This window comes from Dama dama, chromosome 18 (assembly GCF_033118175.1).
Source record: "Dama dama isolate Ldn47 chromosome 18, ASM3311817v1, whole genome shotgun sequence".
NCBI classification, from domain to species: Eukaryota; Metazoa; Chordata; class Mammalia; order Artiodactyla; family Cervidae; genus Dama; species Dama dama.
The window spans coordinates 11,973,360-11,996,938 of record NC_083698.1 but is presented as its reverse complement, the minus strand read 5'-3'; the positions used below and the strand labels follow the sequence as shown (position 1 = coordinate 11,996,938).

The window sequence follows — 23,579 nt, the reverse complement described above, 5'->3', positions numbered from 1 at the left end:
TTACTAGATGGGCGTGATTTCCCTCCGTGCACTCAGGGCTCCTGGAGTCGTTCCCAGGAGTCCGAGACCATTTATTGAGTACTTCCCAGGTGCCAAGCACTGTCCAAGAGACTGAGACATTAAAATGCAGAAGAAAGGCTGCGGGATGCTGGCGGTTTTCTAGAATTTCCAGACCAGACGATCTACCTCCAAGCACTTTTCTTCTCCTTTTCTCTGTTTCTCCATTCATAAAATGGGTGAAATGTTCCTCAGTTACCTGACTTGCAGTTTTATTTTGTTCTGATATATTTTCCAGGTACCAACTTTAAAACATATTTATCATGGGAATTTGACAGACAAAACAATTTTTTTTGAAGTAGCTTAGCTACAGCTAAACATTAGTCATGCTACCAAGTTTGACTCATAATTTGGATATTATTTTCTGATATGCATAATCATATCTAATTTTTAGAAAAATAAGTTTATGCAGTTCATACTGTCTTATGAACTTATTTTTAAAAATCTTTCTATGTCAATAAACATCCTTTTACATCATTTTTAAATGTCTTTACGATATGGAAGTAACACAGCTTAACAAGGAGATCAAACCAGTCCATCCTGAACGAAATCAGTCCTGAATATTCATTGGAAGGACTGATGCTGAAGCTGAAACTCCAATACTTTGGCCACCTGCTGCTAAGAACTGACTCATTGGAAAAGACCCTGATGGTGGGAAAGATTAAGGCAGGAGGAGAAGGGGATGACAGAGGATGAGATGGTTGGATGGCATCACTGACTTCATGGACATGAGTTTGAGCAAGCTCCAGGAGTTGGTGATGGACAGGGAAGCCTGGCGTGCTGCAGTCCATGGGGTCGCAAATAGTTGGACATGACTGAGCGACTGAACTGAACTGAACTGAATTTTTCCTATTACATGTGCAAGTATTTTTAAGTTTTTCAGTAGTATAAATGACTACCTGAGGGCAAAAAACAATTAGGCAACTTTTTTGAGACACTAAGTATCTTAAAAAATGCCAATATATATCTTAAAATTGTGGCATATTTTAAACACATTCCATAACCAATCATGGCTTTCATTGAAAAAATATACAATAATATACACTGTAACTATACTATTTTGAAGATTTTCATAGAATTAGGAGAAAAGCTCAATTTCTAGTGTACTACAGATCATGTGACCAAGCACAATTCTGTTACAGGATAACTGTCTTTTTTCTCATCAGTTATCTCTTTGACTCAATGTGTAATTTTGTTTGGAGATATATCCAGAGTCTGAATTTGAGGCCCTACATCAATGAGAACAGTAAGTCAAAAGGTGCTGAATTAGTCCCTAATCCTAGAGGCAGAATTTCTCAGTTAGAAAGAGCTGTGAGTTTTTGGTAGTCCCCTCAATCATACACGTTTTCACTCCACTTAGCCTGTGTCAGCGGAGAAGGCAATGGCAGCCCACTCCAGCACTCTTGCCTGGAAAATCCCATGGACGGAGGAGCCTGGTAGGCTGCGGCCCATGGGGTCGCTAGCAGTTGGACACGACTGAGCGGCGTCACTTTCACTTCTCACTTTCATGCATTGGAGAAGGAAATGGCAGCCCACTCCAGTGTCCTTGCCTGGAGAATCCCGGGGACGGGGGAGCCTGGTGGGCTGCCGTCTATGGGGTCGCACAGAGTCGGACACGGCTGAAGCGACTCAGCAGCAGCAGCCGCAGCCTGTGTAAGAACACTGCCCCACGTGCTTGCCAGCACATGTATTACCATCTTCGGTATCTTTGTTAACATAATAAATAAAACAAAAGCATCTAATTCTTATTTTAATTGACATTTTACTGATTACCAATACAGATGATCATTGTCTCACCTTTATTTGTTGTTCACATGCCTGTCTTTTTCTGAAATGCCTATTTCTGCTCTTGGTCCCTTTGGTTTTCTTTTTTCTCTTAGCTGCTATCCTCCTAATTTTAATTTTTAAAGTTTCTTTATATATTCAGGGTGTGAGTCCTTTGTCACATAGTCCCAAATATTTTCCTGAGTTTTAGGACTGCCTTTTAGTTTTATAATCTATTTGCCACACAGATGCTGAACATTTTTGTTTTTACTAATTTATCTTTCTTTTTGTGGCTCAGCCTTTGCTGCAGTGGTGGGCAAGAGTGAGCTATCTTTGATGGACTTCCTTCTGCTCTTTCTACAAGATTGTCATCAGTCTAATTCTTTGTCTCAGCCTAGAGGAAACCAGGCTCGGTCTCCTACCTCTCTAGTTAGGTCTCCTTCTGTCCACAAGGATAAAGGACATGTGGGATAACTGTGTCAATATCTCAGAGGAGAGACAGTGTTGACAGCTTGCTATTAGTCTGTAGTTGATGAAAACACAGCAATATAAGAGGTCAATAATTAAATGAATATATTTATATATATAATATACATAAATATATATAACATATTTCTTAACTTTTTTCCAAAATTTGTGAAAACAGCTTAAAAGTTTAATTAAAATATAGATAAAAATAAAAACTAAATCTAAAAATACATGTATTAGTAACTATGAAAACTGGTGATGGCCCCATGCTCCAATGGATGCCTGTCCTTCTGTGAGCGTTTCTGCACTAGGCCCTTCATCCCAGGGCAAGCAAAAAGAAAAAGAAGCCAGACTGATTTTTTTTTCCTTTTAATCTTCACAGGTTGAGAAGATCATAACATCTTCAAGCATGTTCTCCCATTCTTTCCCCATGATCTTTCCATATCTTCCCCTCTCTCAATACGTTTCCAATCTTTCTACTCTCACTTTGGCTGATGACTGCATCAGAAAGGGACCCCCTCATCTTACAACAACCAAATCTGCAAGTGCCCTGGCATTAAAGCCATATTTTACTTTGGCTTGCCCGCTGAAAATGAGGATGTGTCCTGCGGTCTCTGGATTTCACCGCATCTCAGTTTCTCTAAGATTTAGACCTTTCAGTTATCCTGTCTCATGCATCTTCAACTGTTGCTTTCTAGAAATCATTTCCGGCATACAGACATCTCCTTTCATCTTCACCTGTAGGTAACAGTCGAGTATGATGCGCCCTAACCTCCTTCAGCAATCATGCTACTCCTATGCTCACATTTGCGACCGAAATTAAGAGTTGTCAGCATATGCCATCTCTAGTTCCTAACCTCCCATCCATACCTTCTGATCTGGCTTCTGCACCTACTGTTTCACCAAAACTACTTTTGTCAGCAATAACTCTCTTAATCCAGTGAACACCTAATTAAACCTCTCAGTAGCTGTCAGTACAGCAGACCATTCTTCCAATCCTGAACCTGCCTTTTTCTTAGTTTCTTTGATGCCAAAAATGCTCTTGGGTTTTCTCCGATTTCATTTGCAAATCCATTTCACTCTTTATTTTCCAGTGTGGAATATGTTTTAATACACTCTTAGAAATAAAAAATATAGACAGAGGAAGGTGGTTATCACAAGGAAAAAAAATCAAAAGTAGAATCATTTCACTCTCTTTTATTGCCTCCTCTTCATCCTGCTAACATCTAAACATAAGAATTTGTCAGAGCTTGGGCTTAAGTTCTCTTTCATCTTTTTACCCCATTTTTCTAGGTGAGTTCATTGATTTTCTTGGTTTCAAATGCAATCTATTGGCCAATGGTTCCTAAACCTAATGCTTTAGTCCAGAGTTCTTTTCTGAAATCTATACTTTTATATCAAGTGCATCCTTGACTTATTTGCTTTGTTGTCTCAAAGAGGTCTGAAACCTTTCATGTTTAAAACTAACCTAGAAGGACTCAGTCTATGTGCTTTTTAGACTAGCTATAAAGCAACCAAGTCAGAGGAGGATTAGCAAAAAAAAATAGATATATAGATCAATGGACCATACATATTTGGCCAATTGACTTCTGAGAAAAATATCAAAACAATTCAATGGTGAAAGAATAGTCTTTTCCACAAATAATGTTGAAACAACTGGCCATCCATACATACACACACACACAAAATGAGCTTTAACCCATACTTCCCACCATATGCGAAAAAATAACTCAAAATTAATCAAAGACATTAAAAGCAAAACCTAAAATTATAAAACTTCTAGAAGAAAACACAGCAGAAAATCTGTTACTTGGGTTAATCAAACATTTCTTAGAACACAGAAAGCACAAACCATAAGATGTAAACACTGAATTTATCAAAATTTTAAAAGTTCTGCTCCTTTAAAAACACCATTAGAAAATGAAAAGCCAAAGAGTGAATTAAAATATTTGCAAAACATGTATTTATAAAGGGCTAGTATCCAAAATATATAAAGAACTCCAACACGTTATGGAAGACGGTATGGAGATTCCTTAAAAAACTAGGTATAAAAAAAAAAAAAAACTAGGAATAAAATCACCATATGACCCAGCAATCCTACTCCTAGGCATATACCGTGAGGAAACCAGGGTTGAAAAAGACACATGGATTCCATTGTTCATTGCAGTACTATTTACAATAGCTAGATCATGGAAGCAAACCGAGATGTCCTTTCAACAGATGAATGGATAAAGAAGTCCTGGTACATATACACAATGGAATATTACTCAGCCATAAAAAGGAAAGCATTTGAGCATTTGAGTCAGTTCTGATGAGGTGGATGAACCCAGAGCCTATTATACAAAGTGAAGTAAGCCAGGAAGAGAAAGAATAATGCCGTATTCTAACACATACATATAGAATCTAGAAAAATAGTACTGAAGAAAGTATTTACAGGATAGCAATGGAGGAACAGACATAGAGAATAGACTTATGGACATGGTGAGAGGGGAGGAGAGGGTGAGATGTGTGCAAAGAGTACCCTGGAAACTTACATTCCCATCTGTAAAATAGATAGCCAGAGGGAATTTGCTATATGGCTCAGGAAACTCAAACAGGGGCTCTGTATCAACCTAGAGGGGTGGGATGGGAGGGAGATGGGAGAGAGGTTCAGAAGGGAGGGGATATATGTATACCTGTGGCTGATTCATGTTGAGGTTTGACAGCAAATAACAAAATTCTGTAAAGAAATTATCCTTCAATTAAAAAAATAAACTAATTTAAAAAAACTAACAACAACAAAAAGAACTCCCACAGATCAATAAGAAGAAGACAGCCCATTAAAAAAAAAAAGCAAAATAACTGAGCAGATATTTCACCAAACTGAATACTTAGCTAGCAGATAAATATACAAAAACACATGCAATGTGTTTGGTCATTGTGTGTGTGTGTGTGTGTGTTGTGTCTGAGTTTTTGTAACCCCATAGACTGTAGCCTGCCAGGCTCCTCTGTCCATGGGATTTCCCAAGCAAGAATACTAGAGTGAGTTGCCATTTCCTCATCCGGGGGATCTTCCTGACCCCGGGATCAAACACACGTCTCTTGTGTCTCCTGCATTGGCAGGAAGATTCTTTACCACTGCGCCACCTGGGAAGCCCCTTTGGTCATTAAGGGAATTCAAATTAACATCATGAGATGCTAATATATACCTAAAAAATGGCTAAAACAGTTTTTAAAAATCTGGCATTATGAAGTTCTGACAAGGATGGAGAGTAACAGGAACTCTTATCACTGCTGGTAGGAATGTAAAATGGCACAAGCGCCTTGGAAAACAGTTTAGTAGTTTCTTACAAACTTATCATAACAACCCATCATCCCACTCCTAGCTGTTTACCCAAGTGAAATGAAACATGCCCACACAAGAATGTGGATGCAAATGTTTATAGCAGTTTTTTTTTTTTTTTTTTCCTAAATTACAAACAACTAGAAGCAATCCAAATGCCCCTCTTCTGAGGAGTGAATAAACTGTGTTACATCTATACAAGGAATACTATTCAGCAATAAGAAGGTCTGATTTGCCGGTGAGTGCAATCACGTTGATGAACCTCAAATGCATATGCTAAACTGGAAAAATCAGACTCAAAAGGTTACACATTGTATAATTTAATTAATATGACCTCCTGAAAGGATGAAGTTAAAGGGACAGAAAACAGATCAATAGTTGCCAGAAGTGGGGGTAGAGTGAGGACATTAACTACCAAGGACATCAGGGAATTTTCTGAGATAACTGTGGTGAATGGCTTCATGACTATCTACTTCTCAAAAACAGTGAATTTACAGCTTATACATAATGACCTCTGTAAACTTGACTTTTAAAAAATGATATAACGGGACTTCCCTGGTGGTTTAGTGGTTAGGAATTTGCCTGCCAATGCAGGGGACACGGGTTCAATCACTGGTCTAAGAAGATGCCACATGCCTCTGGGCAACTAAGCCACACATCACAACTACTGATCCCGAGGGCTGCTGCTAGTGAAGCCTGTGGCCTGAGAGCCTGTGCTCCACACCAAGAGAAGTTAATGCGAGGCTCACGCACCACAGCCAGACAAGAGCCTGCGGGCAGCAATGGAGACCCAGAGCCACCAGACATAAAGAAACAAATCCTATAAAATCTGTTTTGTTTTTTTTTAAAAAAAAAAGATATAACGATCTTCACATATGATACCTTTCTTCCTCAAGTTTCCCCATCTTAAAAATGGCATCACTATCCACCCATTTTCTAAAGCCAGAAACCTGGCAATGGTTCTTGAAATTTCCTTTTCTGTCACCACCCCCTGATCAGCAACCTAAATCTAGTCCATGTCCAAATCCCATCAATTCTGCTTCTAAAACATATTGCAGATCCATTTTCTGATCATTCCATGTCCCTCAGTGCAAATCATCATCCCCTCTCACCTACAGTATTGCAAGAGCTTCCTTGCTAGTCTTCTTGCTTCCATTCTTGGCCTTCTCCAACCCGACTTCTGAATAAGTCCAGATGACTTTAAATGTCAGTTAATCTATGTCATTGCCTTGCTTTAAACTTTTTAGTAGCTCCATTTCTGAACCCCATACATGGCCCCCAGCAGGCCATATATAATCTAATATATCTGATATCATGCTGTAGCACTCCCCTCTGCCCTCATGCCTCTCCCGCCCCACCACACACTCATGATACTCTGGCCACACTGGCCTTCTTCCATTTGTGGAGTATTCCAAGGTTTTTGCTCCCCTAACAACTCTGCACTTGCTATTTCCTATACCTAGACTTTTCTTCTTTGTTCTTGTTTTTAAAGGTCAATTCCTTCTCATTATAAAGTTTCAGCTTACATATTGTACCTTTAGAGAAGTCTTTATACATTTTATACTAGGTTATTCCTGACATTCTCTTTCACACCACCTTGTTTTGCCCTTTCCCAATTTATAATTATGTACTTATGAATTTATTTTCTCAATATTCATCTCCCATACTAGAACATAAGCTCCAAGAGAGCAGAAACTGTTTTCTCTTTTTACTTACTTACTAGGACATTACCTGACATCACAGGAGCTAATAAATATTTGTTAAATAAGTGTGTAGATTAACAAGACACCTACAGTTAAAACAGTAGTAAGATTTCAATATGATTATCCCTGAAGGACCCGGGCAAACACAACCATCCATCTCTCTATGTATTTTTAGGGCCCTCAAATTAGGCTTTATGCATAGAGATATGTACTATTAATTACATTGCCTGATGTAAGTAAGGATCACCAATTTGCAAAACCATAACCACGCAAGTAATGACAAGGTCAGCCACCCAGACAGGCTTACCTCTCCAAACCAGCTGCTTGGCACAGAGGATGGAGCTTGGAGTTGTACAAAAGTGTAAAGCTGTGTGTCCACTTAAGGAGTAGCAGTTGAGCTTTGCTCCACGATCACAGAGGATCTTAACACAATCCAAGTTGGCCATTTCACAAGCCACGTGAAGAGGGGTTTTCCCATTGGGTCTACAGTTGATTGTAGCATTGTGGTCCAGGAGCACCAGAAGACATTCCACATGACCAAACAAGACAGAGAGATGCAGGCCCGTGGCCCAGGAAGACTTTAATTTGTAACTAGGCAACCAATAACCTGAAAAAGAAAGGGAAAGAAAGTTTAGCCTCGGATTAGCCTAGGATATCTCCCTGCTTAGTGGGGACTTTCACGCATTTACAAAACTGGGGGAATGATTTGGAAGTTGTAAGTAGCAGCTGTTGGATCTGCTAATGTTTAGCTTAGTAGCCTCTTTGGGTTATTTAAACAGGACTGGGGCTCTCGAGTTCTCACTGTCTTTACTATTCCCTATTATCTTGTTCCTTTGTTTACTTTACCTTCCTGCCTGTCCACAGTATTTCTGTTTGAGACTTCATTTATGTGATTGCATTTTATCTTACATGAGATGCTTATTAAAGAATTTTTTTAAACTCCCAGTCATTATCTTGAGTGATTTCAAAGTTGTTACAAGCTTGTAATTTTCATTCCATCACAGAGCTTTTTCCCTCTAGTTGTTGCTGCTGTCAGGCTAAGGTGTGAATGTATTTGATGTCTTTAGAATATTTGTCACACCAAGATTTTATTTGCCTATCAGTTTATACAACACCTCTTTCCAAAGAAGAATTAAAGAATTCACAGCAGCTTACAAATTTTACACAATACAAGATTTTTAAAAAGTGATCTACAAAATAAGAGCAACGGGAAAAATAAGGTAGGAAAGTAAAAAGAGGTCCTGGGTCAAATAGGTGACCAAAATAAATATAAACTGTGTTAACTGTGCTCCATATGCTAGAACCACAATCTAAATTTTCCTCTGAACTTCCCAGCAGCCAAAATAAACAGGAAAACATGATGTGTTATACAATTAACTATGCCTGCAAGCACAAGCTATATATACAAATTAATTGGTCAGGAGAACCATAGTTGTTTCTAGAACTGAGATCTTAAATTTTTCCCATTAGTTATTGGAAATCTCCCACCCCGCCCCACCCCAACTCCTCTCTCTCTCCTTTGCGTTTTCCCTCTTACCTCTGACTTCTAAACACTGAGCTAGTCCTTTACTCCAAGTGTCCAACAGTTGCCATCTTGACAAACTATCACAAAACTAACTTTGTGTGTCTGTTTTTTTCTATTTATTTATGTCAATCGGAGGATAATACTTTACAATATGGTGATGGTTTTTGCCATAGATCAACATGCACTGGCCATGGGCAGACACTGTGTTCTCTCCCTCCTAAACACCCCCCACCTCGCTCCCCACCCATCCCTGCAGCTTGTCACAGAGCACTGGCTTCCCGCATCACACATCACAATCCCTCTGGCCATCTATTTTACACATGGTAATGTACATGTTTCAGTCCTCTTCTCTTAAATCATCCTACCTTCTCCTTCTCCCACTGAGTCCAAAAGTCTGTTCTTTATGTCTGTGTCTCCTTGGCTGCCCTGTACATAGGGTCATTGGTACCAGCTTTCTAGATTTCATATATGTGAGTTAATGTACAATATTTGTCTTTCTCCTTCTGACTTACTTCATTCTGTGTAATAGGCTCTAGGCTCATCAGAGATAACTTTATAAACATTTTTTTTCAATGTCAATACCCAGAGCCATGGCATCATGCTCACTATGAGTGGGGAATGAAAAACAGGTACAGAAAGATGAAATATTTCATGGCAAGTTGAAGATGTAGATATAATCTGACAGCTCAGAAGAAACTCTACAGCTGAAACAACAAAATACATTTTAACTTGGGTAAATCAGAAGTTTGCTTTTAGGTTGTAAAAATATTCCACTATACAAGTACAAGGTAGGAAGATTATGATTTAATGGTAATTTATTTGAGGAAAAAACTAGGGAATGGAGTTGACAATAATCTCAAAATGAGCTGACAGTGAGATGAAGCTGCCCCAAAGCAGACACAATCTTTAACTACATTAATAAAAGTGTAGCACCCAGAACAAAAGAAGTAAAAAGTTGTATTTTTCACTGATAGATGAGGTGAGAATAAATCTAAAATATTGTGAGTACTTCTGGGTAACAAAAATGAGCATTTGCAAGGCACTCAGAAGATGATGACCACATTAAAGGTGAGCCTGGTGATCAGGTATTAAAATTCTCTCATTTAAGTGGAAAGTGCTACCTATGTGCCACTCCTGGGTATTTATCCTGCAAGTACATTCATTCATGTGTGAAATGCCATATAAGGGCCACTGTATTACACAACTCCCAGCAACACTACTTGCACTGAACTCTTTATGAAGAGTACGAAGTTCCTGGGAGTTATGAATCTTGGCAACCTGACCCAGGACAACAACATGCAGTGCACTACGGCATTGTGCTTAATGGTTAGTGCTAGGAAACCACCTCAATCTTCATCAATAGGAGACTGTTTAAATAAAGCATGTACATCCATACAGTGGAACACCATACAGCCATCACAAAGAAGGGGGCAGTCCTGTGTATACTGATACGGAAAAATCTCAAGATACAGTATCAAGTGAGATAAGCAGGGAGCTGAAAAGTGTGCATAAATGCTAATATGTAAGAAAATATTTCTAAACACCTAACACAAGGAACCGGAGAAGGCAATGGCACCCCACTCCAGTACTCTTGCCTGGAAAATCCCATGGACGGAGGAGCCTGGTAGGCTACAGTCCATGGGGTCGCGAAGAGTTGGACACGACTCAGTGACTTCACTTTCACTTTTCACTTTCATGCACTGGAGGAGGAAATGGCAACCCACTCCAGTGTTCTTGCCTGGAGAATCCCAGGGAAGGGGGAGCCTGGTGGGCTGCCGTCTATGGGGTCACACAGAGTTGGACACGACTGACGTGACTTAGCAGCAGCAACACAGGGAACTGGTTGCACTGGTAGCCTCCAAGAACTGGGGGTTGAGGGACAATAACATAGATTTACTTGTCCTTGAGTGCTCCCTTTGAGCTTTTAAATTTAGTCCCTTGTGTGTGTACTACTAATTATAAAAATAAAATTAAAATAAATTAGGTGCCCCTGTCCAGGGGGGAAAATAATTTAAAGAGGTCATGCACAACGCTGATTAATCCTGAGGGAATGAATACTCTCAGCTCAAAGTTTGTTTTTCTACAGCCTTCCCTCCAACCTAGACAGACACATACACATACACACACATACACACACTCACACACACTCCCTCTCACACACATTTTAATCTCTTCATCTCTTTCAAAATTCTAGGATCATTTCACTTTCTCTTTCTCCAACTCTTCCCTTATCCAAAGTTGTTCTTTAAAAAGAAATCCAAAGTTAATTTACACTAAGGTCTCACAGACTGAGGATTGTTTAAAGTATGACCTTCTTAGGATTATCTGAATTTGTGTTGGAATCTGTATTCATACAAAAGAATTAAGTTCTAAGATACTAATTCCGGATTTCAGACACTGAAAATGGAAGGTATTTGGTGATATGGAATTTCCCTGGAAGAGGCAAATAGTGTCACAGACAGTCTGGGCTGGGAAGGATCAACCCTGTGCCTATGTTTGTTTGTGTATGTGTGTAAATACACATGCACATATAGATATGCAGATATGTATATACATTTGCATGTGTCCATATATACGTTTCCATTTAATTGTGTATGCTGAATCCATGCTCCAAGCATAGTTATTAAGCTATACCGTATGCAACCTGCTTTTGATAAGGAATGAATCACTTCACATCAATATCTAGTCATCTTTTTTTTTATGATTTTTTTTTTCACCCATGACATGATTTAATTTTTCCCATTTTTAAAAAGCTATTTATTTTTAACTGGAGGATAATTGCTTTATGATATTGGTGTAAATACTGTTGTAAATAGTGTTGATTTCTGCCATACATCAACATGAATCAGCCGTAAGTATACCTCGGTCCCCTCCCTCGTGAACACCCCTCCCACCTCCCACCGCCATCCCACCCGTCTGGCTTGTCACAGAGCGCTGGCTTTGGGTTGCCTGCGTCACACAGCAAATTCCCTTTGGAGATGGTGAAGGACAGGGAAGCCTGGCGTGCTGCATGCAGTCCACAGGGTCGCAAAGAGTCAGACACAATGAGCAACCGAACAACAAGAAGTCTATTTTACATATGGTAATGTATATGTTTCAACGTTACTTTCTCAATTCGCCTAGTCATCTTAATACTCAAATTTCCTCTACAAGCAATCTGCGAAGGACAGCCCCTTCTAACTCTCTTGCAAAGAAGCTGGTTCCGGATCTGAAAACCAGAGTGTGTTTTGCCTGCCGATTAGCAGCAAAGATCAGGCAGCTCTATGCAGCAACTGATTGGAAACTCATGTCTGCTTCTGCAATGGGAAGAAAAATGATCTCAGAAAGGAAGCAGCAGAGAGCTGATTAAGAAAACACCATTTTGATGTAAAATCAAAGAAACACAGAATGTTAGCGCTGGAGGGAAGGTTATCCAGTCCAAGCCTTTCATTTTCCAGATGAGAAAACTGCCACTTTTTCAGCCTGCTAGAGCCGTAAGACGTCTGCCTCAGTCCATGCTAATGGACTCAGGGTATCTGCAGCGCAGGGTTTCCATCTGCCTTTGTCTTTGTGGAATCAGACTAGGTGTAGTGCCAACCCAACTTCACAAACCACGAGGAAAGAAAGAAGATTCTGAATTCATCTGTAGTATGTCACACTTTGATATGGAAATACATTTGCTGGTTGGTTTTTTTTCTTCCCCCTAAATTCCCAATAGCACCAAGAGACTCTCTCCTGCCTGTTTATTACCTGAATCAGTCATCCTCGGCCTTTCCATCAGTTACATCTGTGTCTCTCATAATCATACTCACTAACCAGTAAATTGGGCTCAGAGAGGACCAGGTCTTGGAATTCAGCCACCTCCCTGAATCAAACTGCACCTACAACTCACCTCTCTTAGAAAGGAACCTGGGCGTTAAGAATGTTCCTGTAGGTGGGTGACAGCAAGATGCCTGAGCTGGTGCCCCAAGGGAGCTGAGTTGGAGAGATTAGGAAGAAGACAGATTGTCGGATACAGACCAGCCTCCCTCGCAGTGTATCTTGATGCTGCATTGCAGAACTTTGGTGGGGGGAGCTTCTGGATGATTCAAGCCCTTGCAAAGCAGGAAAGCCCACTAGAGAGAAAGCAGCAGCCCACAGCAAAGAGGCCACCCACATCCAATCACCACTTTCAGTGAGGCTGTGGCCACGGGTCACTGTGTACCAAGTGCAGCAACAAGCAGGAATGTCCTTTCCCCCCTACCCACCCTCACTGAGGACCAAACATGAGGCGATGCCATCATCAAAAACCGCAGTGATGCAGCACTTATTAACACACTCCTGTCAATGCTGGTATGTCAAGAGATCACAATCTCTCCTCCAAAATGTAACTCCCAATGGTCACAGCATGACAGAAATACAGTTAACTAACTGGGCAGAGTCCTTTTCACACTCTCTCTTCTTTCCACAGCAGAATTGTCCTAGGGCTTCAGAACTCGGAAGGTGGTTTACTCTTAGCATTTGTCTTTCAAATGGCCCCCTCTGCTCACCTCTGCAGAGGCCAGGCTGCCCTCTGACTGTATGTTCAGACTGCACACAGGGCGAGGTGTTCGGGGAGCCAGGGGGTGGGGGTGGGGTGGGGAGGGAAACCCAGGAACAAAGCCCTTGATAGGGCCAGAGGTGAGGGAGGTACTGACCCCCTTAATGTAAATCACTCGGTTCTCGCCCCAGGTCTGCAGTCTACGTGCAGTGATGCCCTCTGCTTTGCTCTGCCTGAGCAAAGAGCTTAACTGAGAAGAAAAGAGATGAAAATTCAGATTCTTTCTCCAAGGCAAAAATCCCCAAAAGAACTCTCAAATACAGGCCATGCCCACTTGGATTTACAGCATCCATAGTCACTTTTTTATCATTCCCAGACCAAGACACATAATCCGCTTATATAATTTCGCCTTCATAACATTGTAGATAATCAGCATGCAGGAGATTAAGAGGGCGTCTTGACAAAGCTTCCCCTTTACAGATGAGGATAAATATCTTGCAGAGATTAAGTAGCAAGAAGTGCCCATGTTTGTATAATTAATCTCCCCAAATCTCAAACCAGTCAATCCTAAAAGAAATCAACCCTGAATATTTATTGGAAGGACTGATGCTGAAGCTGAAGCTCCAATACTTGGGCCACCTGATGCGAAGAGCCGACTCACTGGAAAAGACCCTGGTACTGGGAAAGAGTGAGGGCAGGGGGAGAAGGGGGCAAGAGGGGATGAGATGGTTGGATGCTATCACTGACTCCACAGACATGAGTTTGAGCAAACTCCAGGGGATGGTGAAGGACAGGGAAGCCTGGCGTGCTGCAGTCCATGGGGTCGCAATGAGTTGGACACGGCTTAGCGACTGAACAGCAACAACAAATCTCTAAGTAGTCATCAATGGTCTGAAAGCTACATGCAGTCCACCTCCAAGCTGATATCGCTTTTAGGCAAAAATTCTAAAGGAATGGAGTTATGCTCCTACAAAAATATGCAGACCCATTCTCATGTGTGTGTTTGGGTGTGTGTGTTTAATTTAAATCAGAAACCAGAGTCATTAAGTGGACAACCCGCTGGCTCGGGAAGGAGGGTAAGGCGCGAAATATTTGGGTCATCTTTTGAAAGAGGGGGTTGGTTCTGCTCCAGTGTTTGGGAGGATGTACACATTTCTGGTAAACCTTCAGCTAAGCCCTAGATCTGCCACAGTTTTCAGCTATAATGTTATCTGAGTCCAAAGAACCCCACACATGAGAAGCCTCTGTTATTACAGCCAAAGGTTACACACGCTGCTCATGGATGGATTAGCAGACATTTGCTCTGCTCTGTCCACGTATTTACACAGTCCTGAAGGATTATAGACTGGAGCACAATTCTTGGCTATTTTTTAATAGCTAATATTTTCAGGATAAATCTCAGAGTTCCCCCAGGAGAGAAGAAGGAAAAAAGTAAGCTTGCAATGTAAAATTTAAAAGAAAAATGTTTGAACATCTAGGAAAGGAAAAGAACCCTAGGATGGCAATACGAAAGCAGGAGAGTGAATTTCTGGCAGACAGGAAAATTAGGTGATAAGAAGATTACTCATTAACAGAGTGAAAATAAGAGCTTTCAAGATATTTGGAAGGCTCTTGCTACTTAGTAGATAGATTACCTGCCAGAAAGTTTTTCAGTGAAATCAGTCATTGGCTATTTTAATTAAAAATATGACTATCAACCAAAGAACCTGTGGCTGTGGGCCATAAATGAAGTACTTAAAGTGCATTACACTGATTAATAAAAGGATTCTGATTAACCTTGCTGACTAGGGAATTTCATACCGAAGAGATAAGTATGATATTCCTCTTGTAACATTAATGAGCCAAGGCTCATACACCTGAAGGAGAATCAAAACATGTGGTGAGAAAAATCTCTGGAAACAGCTTTATGGATATTCATGTTTCCAGTATGGAGATCACCTACCGAGAATAACTATACATTTTCTTAGAGGCCTGTTTTCACTATGAATGTTGTGTGCTTCGCTCATAATAAAGTATATCATTGACATCTCCTAACTATTCAACTGTTTATTGTATTTGGGAGTTAAGAGTTGTTCATTATTTAACTTTACTTCACATCTTTCCCACTTTAAAGTGGTCAGCTGGTAGATGGTATTTCGCTTACTTGTTTTCATTTTAAGACCGATATATCAGTCATTCTCCAGGAGATAATGCAAATGCCAATCAGAATGTTGCTGATGTTTGCTTTACAAAGTGTTAGTCACATATTTTTAATTGATAAAACATAATTTTATCTGAAGACTTGATTATGAAGTTCAAAATGCTTGAGAAAACAAGCATCTTGGAGATGTCTCCAAGAATCGTTATTGGGCTTCAAGGTGGCTCAGTGCTGAAGAATTTGCTTGCTAATGCAGGAGACACAGGTTCCATCCCTGGTCTGGGAAGATCCCACGTGCTGCAGGACAACTAAGCCCATGCACCACAGCTCCTGAGTCTGTGCTCTAGAGCCCCCGAGCCACAACTACTGAAGCCACAAGCCCTAGAGCCCATGCTCCACAACAAGAGAAGCCCACACACTGCAACTTCAGAGCACCCCTGCTTGCTGCAATGAGAGAAAGGCCTGTGCAGCAATGAACACCTAGCACACCCATAACTAAATAAATACAATCTTCTTTAAAAGAATCGTTATTAGGGGCTGGGGCTAGGCAGGACCCGCCATCTGGACCTAGAAGCTAGCTTCTAAATCTGTTCTCAGTCTCACAGGTGAGAGAAGCTGCTCAATGAGACAGGGCAGCAGAAGTGAATTTCCAGACACTTTGTTCTACTTTCCTCACCAAGTCCATATTTTACATTTGCTTAGGAGGTCAACTTTTGATTACTGGCGGTACCATTTAGATTGTGGATTTGGAGTTGCATTGTTAAGATTCCAAGTTGATTTCTTCACCAACAGATTTTTGAGTTGCCTTTACAAAAAATGTAAACTGACTTTCATACTGGCTTAAACATACCATAATTTAGGTGAAAATGTGGTCACTTTTAAACATCTTATGTAAAGTGCTACAATATATCCTAAAAGAAACAAAAATTATTTGGGATTAATTGTACCACTGTTGATCTTCCACAGGACAATCAAATGTTGAATATAAATTCCATTACTAATTACACAAACCAAATTTAAAGGAGGCATATTATGTTCTAGATTTTATACACTGTCATGCCAATTAAGCCAAAAATAACTAAAAGCTGTGGAGAAGGAAATGGTAACCCACTCCCGTATTCTTGCCTGGAGAATCCCATGGACAGGGGAGCCTGGCAGACTACAGTCCATGGGCTAACAAAGAATTGGACATGACTGAGCGACTGAGTAGCTAAAAACTGAAGACTGCCACACTTTCAAAGTAAGCCAGTAACATTCTATTTCTTCATCTGGACGCTGGCTGCAGACGTCTGTTCATTTTGTGAAAATTAATCAAGCTGCACACTTAGGATTTGTGCACTTTTCTATTTTAGAGCTTTTCAAAAGTGCTTTAAAAAATAAAAAACTAATGCATAACAATTCAACAGCATTCAACATCCCAGAAGTCTGCTGTGATTTAATAAAATCTCACAAAGTTTAATCCAGTCACATACCATTCAAGGCCACACAGAAAAGGGTCTCATTCATTAGAATTATTCAGAAAGGAACTAATTCTAACTAACTAAAGAACAAACGACCAGTGTAGCCTGCTCAGCACTACACTAGTCCTTGGGAATTCCTCTGTGACTTAGAAATTGACATAGCCACTTAGGTCTGCTTTGCTTGGCTAGCAACTAGGATTCTATGCTTCACTTCCATTCGTGACTAAAAGCAAAGGTTTGATAATTAGGCTGGAAGCCAAGTGAAAATATATGAAGAAACTTTGAAGAAAATGGGATTAAGATTGAAGAGACAGAGTCTTATACCCGTATTCATATTAAACACGGAGTAAGTGTATTTCTTTCTATAGGTACATGTGGACATGCACACGTGTGCACAAACACTCATGATTTCCTGCATAAACTCAGAGGATATGACCACAAATTCTATCATTTCCTGCATTCACCTGGCATGCATAGGAATGGAATGGTTCTGTTTTTTTCCCCAAAACCAGAGAGTGTGATTTGCTTTCTCTCTAATTGAAAGCCCCATCCGCACAGTCCTATGAAAACACCCATTAGCATGAATGAAAATTTAGCTCTATGAAAACCATAGAGTCGGCTCATATTGACAGAAAGATTTTAAAGTGCATTTTTTTCTCGTTCAAGGATGATGACACCATTGGAAGCAGAAGAAACTGCATCCTCCTCTGTAAACTGCCACTAAAACCCTTTCTCACCACCTCAGAACTTTTCCATGATCCATGCAATTTGGCATGCTCAGGAGATGAGGAAAGGCAGTCTTCACAACTCAGGGTCACACAAATTACCTGCTGACTTGGATGTAAGTTATTTTACTCTAGGCTTAAATATAAGTTTTTAAAAATACCCTAAAATGTATTTGGCATTCAGAAAGTCTTTCACTAAACAAATACATAAGATGAAAGTAATCTAATCATATAGTATATACTTCTTCTTAACAGAGCTTCTATCAACCACTTTTGGAAACACAGACCCCTTCCTTATTTTCCAGTCAAAATAGCAATGCCAATTTATAATAAAATCGAGTAAAAAATATAAACACTAACTTGCTTCAGCTATTCCATGCTTCCTTCAGAAGTGACAGTGTATTAATGTAGAAATATATACCATTAGTATTCACTTCTGAAAACTGATCATGCTGATTTATATACAAATGGAAAGTATTTTAAACATAAAAAATGAATTGCTATCTCTCTCAATGCTGTACACAAGACCTTATCCTCTATTTTGTATAAACAGAAGTGATGTTGAACATGGTGTTTGTTTGCAGTCTGCTCACCAGATGGCCTCGCTACTCAAATTCCCCCATTAACTAGCTGATTTGGGAAATCAGAGTCTGCTCACTTCTAATTTATTTCTGAGTTATTAAGCATGGGTTCCAGAAAATCCCTTGATAAAAGAAATTTGGTTCTAATTTTTGTTATCCTTAGTTCTTCATAAAGTAGGTACTCTGTAATAAGCAGATCTACAATTTTAAGCTTTCACTACAGTCACGGAAAAAAAGTTAACTTTTTGGCTTTTCTGGTTTTAGCGTTTCTACCTGAACTGAAAGCTCATTTAAATGACAAGGATCATAAAGGTGCATCAAGGTATAGCCTCACCCATTTATTAACCCTCCAAATAGGGGCAAAAATCCTTTTTCCTTCAAGTGCACATAGAGATGATATATCTTTAAGGGCCCTGTTAACACAAAGTTAGTAGCCTGTTCCCAAGCCAGTCATAGTGGCTGGATTAGATTTCAGCAATCTATTTAGTCATAATCTAGAGAAGCTTTATGCATTTATAGGAAGAAGAAAAGCTAGAAATAGGAGAAAACTGCATTACTAAATATTTTTATCCAAGATTTCAAATTCCAGGCACAGGGATATAGAAAGAAAAGAGAAGGAAAGTAAAGAAAACAATATATTCACATATACATATATCAGCTCATGATTTGGTCTAGTTTAAAGAGAATGAAATGATTACATTAGAAATATTTTTTAAACCTATATTTAAAGAAACAATAAGAGCTACCAGTTTACCTTGGGTGACTAGTGGTGCGCATTTAAAAAAAAAATCCATTTTCTATCGATTTTACAATTACACCTCTAATTTTTTACCTTGTTTATAAGATGCCAAAACCATATTCTCATCTTCAACTTCAAAAACTGTGTCCACATCTATCTGTCTTTGGATTAAAATGGCCTTCAATTTTCCGAAGTCATTTGACTTTAGAGCCTCAAGGAAGTTTCTCTTAACTAACTTGGCAGCTGCAGATTTGGTGATAGGGGCAGCCGTACCGTCCATCCTTCCTGTCCCTCTGGAAGCTCTGTCGTGCTTTATCAGGCGAAGAGCAGCGAGCAAACAGGCACATGCTAGAGAGCCCACAAACTGTCGCTAATTTTATCCCAAAGTTATGCTGATCCGTTCTATTTATATAGGGATCATTTCAAACTTCAAAATATCCTTCTTGGCTGTCACTGCACTCGCAGGACTTTTAAACTGGTTCTATACTAATTCATTGAAGAACATGTCGTGTCAATATGAAGGAAAATCCTCGCAATATATTTCAGAGACTGAAATGTCATCATTATTTCTTGTACAATCAGAGGAGTGTAAGATTTAAAAGCTCTTACTGCTTTTTTCCCCCTTTGTATAAACATCTGGTGCCCAACTGGAGAGTCAATGTCTTGCTCTGATTAACCAATAGCCACAAATGAAAATTTATTACAGTTTCTGATACATGTGCTTCTGAAAACCTATAATAATTTTGCAGTATGAGCCTACAAAATCAAACACAGTCAAACACATCTGAAAACAAACAGGAGGTTATCAAGTGCCATAGACTTCCAACATCCTACAAGAAAGCTGGGTAGAGTAATGGTGGTAGGGGACCATTTTAGGTAAAAAGAGACTAAAGAGATAAAAACCGCTAAATGCAATGAGTGAGTAAACTTTATTTAATCTTGTATTTTAAAAAAAAAATCAGTTAGAAAAGATTATCTTGGTACGGTTGTGGGACTATATGGGCTAGATGTTACTTGATAATAGCGTTCTTGTTAATTTTTTAAGGTGTGGTAGAAAAGTATTGTGGTTATGTAGAAGAATATTCTTATTCTTAAGGGGTAAACTGTCATGGTGTCTAAACATTCATTTCAAATAATTCAGAAGTACAAAATTAAATGCATATATATACACACACACATATATGCATGTATACATACATGAGTGAGAGAGTGAATGAGTGTGTAAATAGAAACAGAAAAAGCAAAAGTGGCAAAAAATTAAGAGTTGGAAAATCTAATGAGGGATTTAAGATGACCATGATAATTTTTTACTATTGTATAATACAATTATATATTTCAGATATCGTTGTATTATTTCAACTTTTCTATGAGTTTGAAAATATTCCAAACAGAAGGTAAGAGAGAAAAACACTCAATTTTTAAATGTATACATCACTACAAATTAGAAAAATTAGGATAGTGTTAATCTGAACACAAATAAATCACATTTTCCATACTGTCTGTGGGAGTCAGAACTGGTGTAAACTTTCTATAGTATAATTGGTAACATAAATTTTTAAAAATTAAAAAAGATAATAGTATTTACTTCTTAGAATTTATGTAAGTATGTAAATATGGATGCAAATCATAACATATTTTTACTTATTTCATTGATGTACAACATAAATGTAAGAAAGTAGAAAGTGACAAGTCAAAAGTGTTGAATTTTCAAAGTGAACACACCTTTGTAACCAACCCTCAGGTTCAACCACAAAATAGTTCAGGTACACCTGAAACCCCTTTATGTCACCTTCCACTCACCTGACCCCCAACAACAACCATTATCTTCACTTCCAGTACTGTAGATCAGCTTTGTTTTTTAACATTTAAAATTTCTGTTAATATTCTTAATTTTAAATCTTCAAGGAGATAAAATTTCAAGCTTTACATAGTGCAAAGTATTTGTCCTGAAAAAGCAGATGGATAAATTAATAAAAATGTATATATGGATGATTATATTGTTAATAATAGTAAAAAATACAGAAGCAACATAAATGACCAACGGCAAAAACTTTGATAAATAAATTATGGCATATCTATATAATGGAATATTTTTAGGCCATTATGACTAGATAGATATTTATTTTAAAATATCTATGACATAATTTATAAAATAATAAATGTAGTATAAACATCTTTAAAATATCTAATTTATATAATATATTTATATTTGTATATATTACATAATTTGTATATATTTATATTATGTATAAAAATGTGTACTAAATGCACACATGGGAAGAAAAATCTGTTATGCATGCATCATTTTCCAAATATCATTGGCTTTTATTTCCTAGTGCTAAAATTACACCTGTTTCTTCTTTATCTCCTTATTTTTTGAAGTCACCTACAATGAGCATAACTTGCACTTGTGATAAAATGTATTTCTGTACTGAACAAATTAATAACAATAACTTGCTAATTCAGAATAACCACAGAATTATAGATTCCATAAAGTAGGGAACAAAATCATTCTTCTGCCCTGAGTGCCCAGCATGAATGAACAAATGAATAAAAAGTTATTCACTAATTATTTACAATGTCCTTAGCACTAGGCTTGGTTGTGAACAAGAAACTATAACTTTTACGTCCACAGAGGTGACTCAAGTAGAATTACAGTAATTCTTGATTAATATTTGTTGCTGTCGTTCAGTCGCTCAGCCATGTTCACCTCTTTGCAACCCCACGGGCCGCAGCATGCCAGCGTTCTCTGTCCTTAACTGTCTCCTGGAGCTTGCTCAAACGCATGTGCATTGAGTCTGTGATGCCATCCAACCATCTTGTCTTCTGTCATCCTCTTCTACCTTCAGTCTTTCCCAGCATCAGGGTCTTTTCCAATGAGTCAGTTCTTCACATCAGGGGGTCAAGGTATTGGAGTTCCAGCTTTAGCATCAGTCCTTTCAATGAATATTTAGGACTAATTTCCTTTAGGATGGACTGATTGGATCTCCTTGCTGTCTAAGGAACTCTCAAGAGTCTTCTACAACACCACAGCTCAAAAGTATCAATTCTTTGGCACTCAGCTTTCTTTATAGTCCAATTCTCACATCCATACATGACTATTTGAAAAATCATAGGTCTGACTATATGGACATTTGTCGGCAAAGTAATGTGTCTGCTTTTTAATATGCCATCTAGGTTTGTCATAGCTTTTCTTCCAAAGAACAAGCATCTTTTAATTTCATGGCTGCAGTCACCATCTGCAATGATTTTAGAACCCAAGAAAATAAAGTCTGTCACTGTTTCCATTGTTTCCCCATCTATTTGCCATGAAGTGATGGGACTGGACCTTCGTTTTTGAATGTTGAGTTTTAAGCCAGTTTTTTTTCACTCTCCTCTTTTAGCTTCATCAAAAAGCTCTTTAGTTCCTCTTTACTGCCTGCCATAAGTGTGGTGTTATCTCCATATCTGAGGTTATTGATATTTCTCCTGGCAATCTGGATTCCAGCTTGTGCTTCATCTAGCCCAGCAATTTGGATGATGTACTCTGCCTATCAGTTCAATAAGCAGAGTGATAACACATAGCCTTGATGTACTCCTTTCCCAATCTCGAACCAGTCTGTTGTTCCATGTCTGGTTCTAACTGTTGTTTCTTAACCTGTATATAGGTTTCTCAAGAGGCAGATAAGGTGGTCTGGTATTCCCATCTCTTGAAGAATTTTCCATAGTTTGTAGTGATCCACAGAGTCAAAGGCTTTGGCATAGTCAACGAAGCAGGTGTTTTTCTGGAATTCTCTTGCTTTTTCTAGATCCAGTAGATGCTGGCAATTTGATCTCTGGTTCCTCTGCCTTTTCTAAAACCAGCTTGAACATCTGGAAGTTCATGGTTCACATCTTGCTGAAGCCTGGCTTGGAGAATTTGAGCAGTACTTTGCTAGTGTGTGAGATGAGTGCAATTGTGCGGTAGTTTGAACATTCTTTGGCATTGCCTTTCTTTGGGATCGGAATGAAAACTGACCTTTTCTAGTCCTGTGCTGAGTTTTCCAAATTTGCTGGCATATTGAGTGCAGCACCTCAACAGCATCAACTTTTAGGATTTGAAATAGCTCAACTGGAATTCCATCACCTCCACTAGCCTTGTTTGTAGTGATGCTTCCTAAGCCCCACTTGACTTCACATTCCAGGATGTCTGGCTCTAGGTGAGTGATCTCACCATCGTGGTTATCTGGCTCATTTAAGATCTCTTTTGTGTAGTTCTGTGTATTCTTTCAACCTCTTCTTAATGTCTTCTGCTTGTTAGGTCCATACCATTTCTGTCCTTTATTGTGCCCATCTTTGCATGAAATGTTCCCTTGGTATCTCTAATTTTCTTGAAGAGATCTCTAGTCTTTCCCATTTTATTGTTTCCTTCTATTTCTTTGCATTGACCACTGAGGAAGGCTTTCTTATCTCTCCTTGCTGTTATTTGGAACTCTGCATTCAAATGGGTATATCTTTCCTTTTCTCCTTTGCATTTTGCAGATTTTTTTTTCCCTTCAGTTATTTGTAAGGCCTGCTCAGACAGCCATTTTGCTTTTATGCATTTCTTTTTCTTGGGGATGGTTTTGATCACTGTCTCCTG

The 23,579-nt window shown here is 38.9% G+C and overlaps 1 protein-coding gene across 1 annotated transcript in view; it reads right to left on the bottom strand.

The window, feature by feature from the left end:
* ASB4 (ankyrin repeat and SOCS box containing 4) overlaps nucleotides 1-20,834 on the bottom strand; it is a gene marked incomplete at its 5' end in the record, with an annotated part of 74,058 nt that extends 53,224 nt beyond the window's left edge. The window contains 2 exons of the mRNA XM_061166280.1: nucleotides 7,622-7,921; nucleotides 20,780-20,834. Of these exons, the coding sequence (XP_061022263.1) occupies nucleotides 7,622-7,921; nucleotides 20,780-20,834 (355 nt within the window). The remainder of the gene's footprint in view (nucleotides 1-7,621; nucleotides 7,922-20,779) is intronic.
* Nucleotides 20,835-23,579: the final 2,745 nt, after the last annotated feature.